The following is a 12,507-nucleotide window of genomic DNA, read 5'->3' as shown; positions in this document are numbered from 1 at the left end:
TTTCAAGGTCCCCCAGATGCCACCGTCTACATTGAACCCATCACTGAGGAACGGGCTGCAAGAACTCTGTACCGCATTGAACTGTTACGGAAGGTCCGAGAGCAGGTGCTCAAGTGTCCTCAGCTGCATGAGCGCCTCCAGCTCTGCCGGCCCAGCCTCTACCTCCCAGTGTGGTGGGAATGTGGGAAGCACGACCGAGACCTGCTCATTGGCACCGCCAAGCACGGGCTGAACCGCACTGACTGTTACATCATGAACGACCCCCAGCTGTCCTTCCTGGACGCCTACAGAAACTATGCCCAGCATAAAAGAACTGACACCCAGGCACCAGGAAGTTTCTGTTGCCTTTACCAGACCAACTCCAAACTATATGATTCTCTTACATATACTCAAATGAGTAGGACTTCAGAATCCCTTGAAAATGAACCTGAGAATCTAGTGAAAATAGAAAGTAGAGATGATCCACTTGGTCTGCCTGGCATGACTTGTGAAAACTTTATTTCTAAAGTTCAAGATATCATTTCAATCAACCATGATGAAAGTCTGTTGTCTGAGTCCTTGGAGAACATGATGTATGGTAAGAAAGTGCTTAGCCGTGAGCCAGGCTCTTTTCAGGAAAGACGAAGTCCCAACATAGAATCCACAAAAGAAGCTGTGGCCACCTCAGCAAGCACAGATGGGAACTGCCAGTCTGGTGGCCATGAGGCAGAAATAGCTTCAGGCCCCTCTCTCATGGGTAGCTTAGAAGCAGGTTTAGCTCAAATGAACATTAGAAGTGGAAAACATTTGTTGATGTCTGTGTCAAAGGAAGAGGAGCTCTGCTACAGTGAGGCAGGGCAGAGACTAGAAAGCATCGGGCAGCTAGAAGCCAGATGCTTAGCCTCACCTTCCTTGGATCCAGGGAACGAAAGTGGATTTGTAGATATGTGCAATCTTAGTGTCTGTGACTCCAAAAGAAACCTGTCTTCAGATCAGCAATTAATTGATTTATTAGAAAACAAAAGTTTAGAAAGTACATTGATTTTGAGTAAGAACCACAGTGATGAGGAGGAAGCGGAGGAGAATGAGGAGGAAAACTTAGCTGTGGCAGCAGGCATGAGAGAAAGGCCAGAGGTTTTGCATTTCTTCGAGCCCACCACTAATATCCCAAGGCAAAAGAGCCAAGGCTTCCTTGTAGATGAAGCCAGAAAAGGAAGCCCGGAGGCAGTAGGCCAGACTCCTGGACCTCAGAGGGCTTTTGCTCCAGTAGCCTGTCAGTGCCACTGCAAACACATGGAGAGGTGGACACGTGGCCTTGAGAGTGACGAATTTGAAGTGGATAAATCCAAGGCTTATAACTCAGACCCATACAAAAACAAAGCTAATAATATCACAGTAGAGGCTGAGCCCGCTGCTGTTCCATCAGAGCCATATAAAGTGAAGCATGAGCTTTTGAAAGAACCTTGGAAAGAAGGTGCAGAGGGGAAAAAAGGTTTCTTCACATACCCTCCTGAAGGCAGTGAGCTCAAGTCAGAAGACATGGACTTTGAGAATAAAGATGATTATGATAGAGATGGAAACTGCCATAGCCAAGGTACAGTATGTAGGACCTTATGGTATTTTGGATAACCCAGTTCTAACAAGACAGGGAGATTGGGGGTGGAGGGAGTGTGCAGTAGTTTTACAGCTTCTGAAATGGACCTACCTACCCTAATCAAGTGTTTAAAACCAAAGGTCACAGTCCTTGGTCTGAAAATCATAAAGAGTAGCTTAACTGTGGTCATTCCAGAAAATTGAGGATGATTGTAGATAGTCACAACACCTTTGCTGCATCAACCGTGTGACTTCATACAACAGATGCTAAGTGTAGTGTTAAGAGGAAGTAGTTTGTTCTTCCACCAGATAAGGTGCTTCAAACTGGTTAAAGTAGAACAACCTTGGGATGACAGGAACCTGCATTTAATACAGATGCAATTAATTTTTCATGAACTGAACAAAAATAGGAATATATTTGATCTTTGTTAAGGTGAGCAAAAACACCATTTATTTGTGTCATCATCAAAACTCTGATTTAATGTCAGTATGTTTGGTTTAGATTCCTTTCGGTAATTCAACAAAATTTTTTTAAAAGTTCAGAAGTAACTCAATAAACAAAAACATAGATTTGATCTTTTTAAATAGGGAAATCTTAGATAATGGTTTAAGTTAGAAGGAATTTCAAAATGTTAAGAAAAGAATCTAGGTGACCCTGAGATTCTTTATGCTTTGCAGGAATATAAATACAATGCTTAGGGACCCTGAGGAACAACAACAAATTATTTTTACATGTTGTTTTCATTTCTTCAGAATCAAGACGGCATATTAGGGTGAACAAAAATTGTCCTATTTATTCTTCTCATTGTCAGAACAAAACAGAAACACAAATTATTTTTACATGTTGTTTTCATTTCTTCAGAATCAAGACGGCATATTAGGGTGAACAGAAATTGTCCTATTTATTCTTCTCATTGTCAGAACAAAACAGAAACAAAAACAGCCCTGTTCATTCCTGGCCTGAAGCTAGGTATTGGTTCTCAAGGTTTAGACAGGCACAGCCTCCCCTTTCTGGGACAATGATTCTGTATTAAAGAGGAGCTAACGCTCCCTTGAGTTATCTAGTGTCTTTTTATTTTTAAACTCCCCCATCTTGGTTTTAGTCATTGTCATTAAGGACAATCTTGGAAAGGGTTCTGAACCCAAATTAATATTTACACAATAGCTAAGGTAAGGACTGAGAAGTTGAATTGAAAGTAGCTTAATTGAATTGTAGCCCCAGCCATCCCAGAACAGGTCAGTCTGTGACCGTGCCTGGTCCTGCTCACCCCAGGCCACAAGGGATCACTGCCATGTGTTGAATTGTAAAACCCACATTGCTTTTTGAACCCTACTGTAGGGAAAATCACCAAGTAACCAATCCTTGGAAACTCAGACAATGAAATGAGTACAGATTAAAGGTAAGAATGGTTTAGAGGAGAAGAAATGTTCCTGAACTGAAGTCCTTTGGTGGCAGTATCAGCCTTGCCAAGTCAGGGTGGAGGCAGCGGTGAGCTTGAGAAGTTTTGGGGAGCATCATGCATGTGTGTGCATGGGAGTCTCTTGCACCAATGCTTTTAAAAGTGCTTTTGCAGACTTTGGAAGGGATTCTCCATACATACGATGTGTGAGGTATGTGGGGCAGAGAGGGTTAGTCCTGCTTTCAAGACTAGAAATCTGCAGTCCTAAAGGAGCAGTATTTAATTGGTATACCTGTCAAGACCAGCCCCCAGGGCCCCTGGTTCTTCCAGAGTTTTTTCTCTCATCATTTTGCTTTATCTTAAAACTTAAATCTACCTCCTCTGCTGAAAACCTCTCAGTGGTACTCCCCATTGAATCTAGAATAAAATCCATATTTTCTGTCATGGCGTGCAGGGCTTAGTATCATCTAGATGGTTTCTGCCCCTCCAGCCTCATCTTTGTACTTTTCTCCTGGCCGTCTTTGAGTCCTCAGCATGTCCCGGACACCCTTCCCCCATTGCCGCCTCATCTTCCTGGGTGGTCCGTCCTCCAAGAGGCCCTCTCTAAGCCTGCTTGAGTAAGTTCTTCCCTCTCATTCCGTGTTAATGGCATCTTGTATCATTCCCTGTGTAGCACCTATCCCAGCTTATAACTTGAGTTGGCCCTCTCTAAGCCTGCTTGAGTAAGTTCTTCCCTCTCATTCCGTGTTAATGGCATCTTGTGTCATTCCCTGTGTAGCACCTATCCCAGCTTATAACTTGAGTCATTCATTTATTGTCACTGCTTTCCTGTCTTTCCTCATGAAACTGTGAGAAGGTTGAGGGCTGGGACCACATCTATCCTGTTTATCCTCGAGTCCACTAGGCCTGCCAAGGTCCTGTTCATGGTAAAGGGTCTCTGTAGCTCCCTAAGAGACTTGTTGCACATTCAAAAGTGAAATTTCCACATTTCAGAGGATAGATATTCCTTTTCATTTCACCAAAAGAGGTCCACAGTTCTTCCTGCCTTGGGCATTTCACTACCATCTGCTCATTCCTTGTCATGACTGGTAAGTGGATCTTTGAAGATCCATTTCACATTGATAATAAACTTTTACTGTTACTGAAGCTTGAAAGAACAAGTTGCATTTCCATTTCTTTCCATCAGTGAAATAATTGAAATGTTCTAGCTTTCTTTGCATCGTTTTTTATATGAATCAGGTCTATTTTACCTTTGTCGTAAGTTTCATGACTTTTCGCTGTGTTACATTTCATGTTTCATAGACAGTATGATAATGTCCATTTCCTTTTGTCCACTACACCAAGTGAGAAAGCTTCTTTGGGGCCATTCATCTCCTCTCACTCTTGGATACATAGAAATCATTCCTTTCTCTTTTCCTTTTTTGCTGTTGAGGAGTGTGGATGTAGACTCTTACCAGATGACTGGTGTTGGTAGCTCTAGAGCAGGATTTGCCTTTATGGCTTAACTGATAGAGTTCTGGAAATAGAAGGCTTGGTAATTAATATTCAATTTAAAATAAATTAGCACAGAATGAGCTAATTAAAAAAACAAGGACAGATTGGATATCCTGGTCTTTCAGATCACTACTGTCTCCCGAGTGCCTAATTAATTCTTTTTAACCTCTTCCCAGATTATCCAGGGAAATACTCTGAAGAGGAGAGCAAGAGCTCCACCTCGGGCATCACAGGGGACCTCGGTGATGACCTGCAGGAGGCTCGGGCCCCCACCATTGCTCAGCTGCTACAGGAGAAAACCCTGTACTCCTTCTCTGAGTGGCCAAAGGTACCTTGCTTTCTACCCAAAGCATTCTCTGTTTTGAATCCTATATTTTAAACCTTTTAGAATGTTTCTGAATAACAGACTCAGAAATGTTTAGTATCTTTAAAAGGTATTGGTTATGTAACATTCGAACATTAAAGATATATGCACTTGACTAATTAGACCATAAGACCAAAGTGTCAAATTGTCCTCATATTCATAGCACTATGACTTTAATTTTCATTCTCCATACTGTGAATTTTATTTTAAGGCTTATAAAGTGAATATGTTGAGTGTGCTTTTTTCTAATCAGCTCCTTCTGTTGGGAAAACTTGACCCTTGATCTCAAGGGACTTTGTGAATTTGGGTAACTTGGTACTAATTCCTCGGAGCTGTTGTCCTTGTTTCTAGGATCGTGTGATAATCAACCGCCTGGATAACATCTGCCATGTAGTATTAAAGGGGAAGTGGCCCGCCAGCCAGCCCTATGAGCCCTCGGGCACACTGCCTACCCCTGTGTTAGCCAGCAGTGCTGGTTCTCGAAGCAGCCTCACAGAACCAGAAGTGGCACAACACAGCTTCAGCAATGGCGCAGCACTGGCCTCCCAGATCCAGAAGGTGAGGCTGAGACAGTAGTGTTGACCACAAAACAGGGAAGGGTGGGCACAGTCCACTTCCTGATTGAGCCATTCATTCAACAGATATTTACTGAATGGATAGGGGTTTTTGTCAAGCCGTTAGTGTTAACTAAGGAATTTAAAATTTATCCAGTAGGCAGTGGAGAGCTACTAAAAGTTTTGGAGCAGGGAAATGTGTGATGAAAGCATGGTTTTACAGCTCAGCTGGAGTGCTGTGCAGGTTGGCAGGGGAGCCGAGGGTCAGAGGAGAGGAGTGCCTCAGGCTGGGGGGCCAACCGAGGAACTGATGAAGAAAGAAGGTTCCAGGCTCCAGATTAGGGGCAGAGTGAATACAGTGAATCAGCAAAGATGACTCGATGACTAATAAATACATAAGCAAAGGGAGGCATGCATAGATCACTGAGAGAACAGTGGCAGCTGACAGAAACAGGGAAATCAAGGCAGGAGTGAACACTTCCGTGGGAGGCCATGAGTTTTGTTTGAGATACATTGTTAGCACTAGGTCTCACGCTCCACTGCACGCAAGAATCAATTGGGGACCTTGAAAAGATACTGAATCTGATTTAATTGGTCTCTGGAGTGTGGCCTGGGTACTGGGATTTTTTTTTTTTTTTAATTTCCCAGGTGATGTTGATGTACAGCTGAGGCTGAGAATCCCTGAGTTGTTATCTTGCAATTCAGAATGTAGTTCATTGACTAGCAACTTTAGAAGCATCTGGAAATGTGTTGAAAATGCAGACTCTCAGGCTCTACCTCAGGCCCACTGAAGTAGAATCTGCATTTTAACAAGCTGTCCAGGTGATTTGGTACTAAAGTTTGAGAAGGCTTGAGTTAAAAGACTTTCTAACAAGATGATTGGAAATAATACAAGGCCCAGGGAAATCAGGCCTGGAGAAAGAGCTGGCGTTCAGCCAGAAGTGGCGGTCAAGCCTCTCTTGCCATGTGTGTTCACAGGAGAGCTTCTTAGCTCCAATATTCACAAAGGACGAACAGAAGCACAGACGTCCCTACGAGTTTGAGGCGGAGAGGGATGCACAGTTCTCCTCCCATGGCCACCCCCCCATCGTCCTCAATGGCTGGCATGGGGAGTCTGCTATAGACCTCTCCTGCTCATCAGAAGGGTCCCCAGGAGCCACATCCCCTTTCCCAGTGAGTGCCAGCACCCCTAAGATTGGGGCTATCGGTTCACTTCAAGGAGCCCTTGGCATGGACTTGTCTGGGATTCTACAAGCAGGCCTCATCCATCCAGTGACTGGGCAGATTGTTAATGGAAGCCTCAGGAGAGATGATGCAGCCACGAGGAGGCGGAGAGGGAGGCGGAAACATGTTGAAGAAGGGATGGACCTCATCTTTTTGAAGGAGCAGACCCTTCAGGCTGGAATCTTGGTGGGTACATGAGGCATTAAGTAAAAACACTGACCTTTCTACACTGAAAAACAAACCCTTCTTCCTCAGACAAAAATAATATTGATTTATGGATTGTCTATGGCTATTTCAGTTGTCCTACTTATTTTCTCTTTCTATAAGATGCCCTTCATCCTTTCTAGAAATAGTTACTAGCCCATTAATGGCCCTTAATCTGCATGCAGCCTGGAGAAACAAGCCAGGAGGCCTTGCCATGTCAAGTAGAAACAGCCAAGTCCTCCCATGTTCCAGAAGAGCTGCTGGTGATTGAACAAGCAAAGCAAGACGTCGGGCTGAGCTTGCGGGAGTGTTTCTCCAAGGCAGTGAGGCTTTCCAGCAGCTGGGGTATGGGCAAAGGAGCAGGAGCCAGGGCTACCCAGTGGTTGGTCCTGACTCCACCTTGGCTTAGTGGGCACACTGGGCATGCCAGTGAGCCTCATGTTGCTCCTCTGGAAAGTGGGCGGCAGCGTCCACTGCAGAGGGTTGCTGTGAGGATCCATGGAGATCATTGTAAACCACAGGAAAGATCAGAAACTGTAGACCTGGCCAAGAGAAATCCCCTTCAGACTTTGCTTAATGTATTTTGGTTTTCCTTATTTATTGGATTTTGAGCTTCAAAACAGGAATCAACGTTTTCTTATTTTAAAGGAATGGCAGCAGCTAGTATGTAACCAGTGCTTACCATATGCCAAGCACTGCATTCAGGTTCTTCATGATTATCCTGTTTGATCCTCACAACAACCCTGTGAAGATAGGTGATGGTGTTATTCCCATTTTATAGATGAGGAAACTGAGGCTTAAAAGCATTAAGTAATTTGCCCAAGATTATCCAGCTAGTAAGTGGCATAGCAGGAAACCAAGGACTTTGTTCTCTAGATGCTGAGAGCTTAACTACTGAACTATATTGTTTGGCATATGTCTTCCTCTAAGACTTTCTATATAATTTCAGAAGCTGAAGTAGAAGGTTCTTTCCTTGCCCAATCCTGCAAGCTTTTAAGAAGGTTGTTAGGTTTTTTAGAAGTGCAAAGCCATGGTTTCTCTGTAAAACTCATAGAATTCCAGTGGAATGACTGTTAAAAAATTTTTCCCCTTAGCCTCAGAGTATTTTTTAAATTTATTAATGCAAATGCTCATTTAGATGCTGACGTATTTTATCATAGTGCCCATATAGGCACTGGTAATGCAACGAAAAGTAAAACGCGTTCAAACTAGAGGGGACGAGGTAAGTAAATGGCAGGGTGGTGTTCTCTTTACATGGGAGAGCTGTGAACACAGTGCTGTGGGAACAGTCAGTGAGCAGTCAGGATGGAGGTAAGTTTACCAAGTGAACAGGAGAGGAGTGGGCGTTCAGGTGGAGGGTGCTCCCAGTGTGTGCAAAGCTTGTGTGGGGGTTGCTAGCGTGTGTAGGATTCAAGCACCCCAGCAGTCATATTAGGTGGAAGTAGGTGGAAAGATTCAAAGGACACCTTATATGTTCTCTTTTACTAATGAACTTTCATTCTGTTGTGAATAACTACACATCCTCTTTTTTCCTTCATTTAGGAAGTCCATGAAGAACCAGGGCAGGCCACCCCGAGCACTACACACACTGAAGGGCCAGGGCCTGCTACCCCTGCTGCTGAGCCAGCCGCAGCAGCCGGCAGCCAGGCCGAGAAGGCCATGCCCAGCAAGAGTCTGCTTGACTGGCTGAGACAGCAGGCCGACTGCTCCTTAGAAGTCCCTGGCTTTGGGGCAGTAAGTGTCCACGGTGCCATCCAAGAGCATTGTTGACTTCTGCTGACTCGCTGCCATTTCGGATAAGAACATGCTGACGGAAACCAGGACGTTGGGAGCTATTTGGGAGAAATCTGTGTCGACTAAGAACATCATTTTAAAGTTTTTTTTTTTTAAGTTTAAATTTTAGTTAAATTCTTCAATACTAGAAATGCCAGCCCATGTCAAAATGCTGTGCTAAAAAGTAGACATGCAAAATCTTAAGAGGCCAGAACTTGCCCAAGTTCAACATTCCCCACCTCCGTTCCCCATTACCACAAAAAATTGCCCCCTCTTTAGGTTGGGTAAACTCTGCCATTTGGTGAAAAGTTGCCTATGTATTATTTTGAAGTCAATACATTACTTCTTTTGGTTGGGGAAGGGGGACCATTCTATTCTTAGTCCTACAGTTATTGCTCTGGGACATTTCCAAGTCGTCTTACTCCTTTACCCTAAGTTCTTCAGGTTAGAAATCTTTAGCAGAAGGTTCCTGAGCACTGATGTCTTTTCTTGGGTTTTCTTTTTTTTTTTTTTAATGATGACCGGTAAGGAAATCTTAACCCTTGACTTAGTGTTGTCAGCACCACGCTCACCCAATGAGCTAACTGGCCATCACTATATGGGATCTGAACCCATGTTCTTGGTGTTATCAGCCCTACACTCTCCCAAGTGAGCCACGGGCTGGCCCTTTTCTTGGTTTTTCTTCTCTCACTGGCTCATCTACCCCATCACCATTTTTGTCCTGGGTACAGCTAACTGATAAGATATGTAGGTAGAGAGCCACAGGAAAAGGAGGAGAACATATTCACGGATGCTCATCCTCCAAAAATAGGTAAAACCAGCTGGGAATGTAGCAGTGGAGAGAGAATCCAAGAAAGTGATAAAGAGAAGGCTAAGAATTAAGCAGTGCCCTGGGAACCTGGCGCGTCAGCTCACGTGTTCTGGTCTGGAGGGTCAGGGGCCCACACAGCCCTTTGTCCAACTTACCACAGGAACACTGGTGCTTCAAGGAGGGAAAGCCTAAGTGAGGGCTAGGTGGTGGTTTCCTTCAGCCTAATCTGAGCAGGTTCTGTGCAGCAGGCCATTAATGAGGGGGGAACAAAAACAGTGAGAAAGTACCACTTTCATCGGAAGAATCTGTGATGGGATGTTTTATAATATTGGTCTCTATTTGCCTCCTAGAATTTTTCAGACAAACCAAAGCAGAGGAGGCCACGCTGTAAGGAACCTGGAAAATTAGACATCAGCTCTCTGAGTGGGGAAGAGAGGGTTCCTGCTGTCCCCAAGGAGCCAGGACTGAGGGTAAGGCAGAAGGACGTGAACATGGGGCTAGGGGCATCCTGTCTGAGCCACTCCTTGCACGCTGGAGAGAAAGGCCCAGCTGGGAAGTGGATAGCTGGGCAAATGAGAGGCCAAGAAGGCAGCACAGGCAGTTGGTAAATAGTGGCAAGCGGTGCTGTGGAATTTCTGAACAGCAGGGTGACTACCCGTCACTCATTTTCAGCCTTTACCTCCATGATTGCTTGTTAAAACATTCCCAAAGCTTGATTTTTTTTTTCTTTCCTATTTGCAGGGTTACAAGGGAAAAGAAACCTTAATCCTCATTAGGAGTTTTTTTCCAGTGCTTATTAACAAACTTCATTATTTGAAGTTTCCATTTCCTAATCTAAGTTTTTCTAGCCCCCGTTTAATACGTTTCTTCCTAGTCCATCCTCACTGGCAGTGAAAACCAGCCAACCCTTAGCACCGTCCTTTTCCTATCATAGGATCACAAGACTGAGAGGGACATCAAAGACATCTGCAGAACACTTCTTGTATAACAAATCTGAGTTAATTCGAGTTTACAGATCGACCACAAATTTGGAATAGAAAAGTCATTACCTCTAGGGGGCGGTAATAACACTTCAACTTGAAAATGTGTTGAGCTTGGGCAGATTATACATGTGTGCTTTTAACCTCCTAAAAGTGCGTCCCACCCAAATAGGAAGCTTCTGAAGACCCTCCTGGGGACATTTTCTCTTCCCAGGTTGTTCCATCAACTCAAGCTTTCCTGAATACCTTCTCTTTAAGTACTTTGCCAACTATATCTTTCCTTGAGGATGAATTTCCTCTTCGGTGGGGTCGCCTGAATGTGATTTCTATTTTTAGCTCCAGAAGACCGCCCAGCCTAGTCATTTCCTCCTCCTGCCGAAAGAAGTTAGTATTTAGTGTTCTCTAGGAGCTTGTTACTGATCTTGTCACCTGGATTATGACTCTTCCAGCAGTTCCACAGACCACAGCTCTCACTCATCTCCTGTCACTACCACAGCCACTCGGAGGGAGACCTGGGCTTATATAGTGTGTCACATCGGAGAGCTGCCCTTTCTTCCCCACTTTGCTTCATTCTCAGAAAATGTTGCTACCACCCTTTTCTTAGGCTCATTTGTGCCACGCGAGCTCATTTAGCTCCTGTTTCCATCCCATCTGTCCTTCCTAAACCCCCTCACTCTGCCGCCCCACCTTCTGCTTGTCTTAGCAGGCAGTGTCTTGGTTACATCATCAAGGAAAGGCCTCAAGTTCTGGCTTTGTTGTAGTCTCTGAGCTCTTGGTTTAGAGACCTGTCAAAAAAAAAAAAGAAAAACCACATGGTTTCCCTCTTGGCTTTCTCACTTCTTTCTTCAGGTCTAACAATTCCCCTCATGTTCCTTGGAAATTAATGTGCATCCTTTCCTTGCAGATGCTGACCTCTTGCCAGAAAACCCATTTCTAAGCTGTTCTTGCACGCCAGCCTCTTCCCAGAGATATATTTCCCTGCTTTGTTAAATAAACACACTCCCTGCCTCTGAGGGCCTTCTCCTGCCTCCCCAGTAGGGCAGAACCACGCTGCTCACTGCAGGCAGCCCGCACATCTCCCAGTGTCTCCTGGGACACGAGCCTTCCAGAGTGTGCTGCGCTTTTTCTTTCCCATGGAAACTCTTAGGATATTCAGGCTGCTCTGACAGAAACACCATAGACTAGGTGGCTTATAAACACCAGCAATTTATTTCTCACAGTTCTGGAGGCTGGGAAGTCCAAGATCAAGGTGCCAGCAGATTCAGCGTCAGTTGAGGGCCTATTCCTCACAGCTGTCTTCTCACTGTGTCCTCACATAGAGGAAGGGACGAACGAGCTCTTGTTAGGATTCCTAATGCCATCACCTTGGGGTATAGGATTTCAGCATATTAATGTGAGGGGACACAAATATCCCATCCATAGCAGAAACTCTACCCCTTCTTAAACTAGATTAAAATCCTACAAGGAGCTCCTTCCTTCTTTCGAGCTCACACAGCCCTTCTGCTATAGGTGCTGTGATTTGGCTGGGCAAGGTGCACAGACGTAGCATAACGCAAGCTGCATGTAAGGCCATGAAATTCAACTTTAGTATGCCCCATACATAACGAAGTGGTTGCTCATTAAATATATGTATTACACACACATACTTAATATCGTTCATATATGTAATTTACATATGCGTATATAGTTTTGTTTTGTTTTTTTAGCCATTTGACAGTAAGTTGCAGACATATTACCCCTAAATACTACAGTTTGTGTCTCCTGAGAACATTTTTCTACATAATTATTGACATTATCACCCATGTGGATATTAATAATATCTGGTATGTAGTCCATATTCAGATTTACCAGTTGTCCCAAAAATGTCTTTTATAGCTGGTTTTTGGTCTGTTTTAGTTTGTTTTGGTTTTAGGATTTTTAAGTCAGGAGCCACATATTACTTTTTGTTGTTAGGTCTCTTTTCTCTCTGAACATTTGTTGGATGAACCTACTAATTTTCCTGGGAGGAGTAAGGACACTATGGTCGCTACCCTTCTCTTACCTCCACTCAAGAGATGAGTCTTAGAGTTGCAATAAATGCTACCAGGTCATGATAAGGATGCTCTTCTTGGGCTGGAATGCCCATGTAATC

The 12,507-nt window shown here is 44.2% G+C and overlaps 1 protein-coding gene across 1 annotated transcript in view; it reads left to right on the top strand.

The window, feature by feature from the left end:
- CHD6 (chromodomain helicase DNA binding protein 6) overlaps nucleotides 1–12,507 on the top strand; it is a 150,479-nt gene that overhangs the window by 130,875 nt on the left and 7,097 nt on the right. The window contains exons 30-35 of the mRNA XM_008570986.1: nucleotides 8–1,573; nucleotides 4,643–4,794; nucleotides 5,182–5,388; nucleotides 6,363–6,794; nucleotides 8,355–8,546; nucleotides 9,747–9,866. Coding sequence (XP_008569208.1) covers nucleotides 8–1,573; nucleotides 4,643–4,794; nucleotides 5,182–5,388; nucleotides 6,363–6,794; nucleotides 8,355–8,546; nucleotides 9,747–9,866 — 2,669 coding nt within the window. The remainder of the gene's footprint in view (nucleotides 1–7; nucleotides 1,574–4,642; nucleotides 4,795–5,181; nucleotides 5,389–6,362; nucleotides 6,795–8,354; nucleotides 8,547–9,746; nucleotides 9,867–12,507) is intronic.

This window comes from Galeopterus variegatus, unplaced genomic scaffold, assembly GCF_000696425.1.
Source record: "Galeopterus variegatus unplaced genomic scaffold, G_variegatus-3.0.2 Scaffold650, whole genome shotgun sequence".
NCBI classification, from domain to species: Eukaryota; Metazoa; Chordata; class Mammalia; order Dermoptera; family Cynocephalidae; genus Galeopterus; species Galeopterus variegatus.
This window is presented reverse-complemented; position numbering and strand designations above follow the sequence as displayed.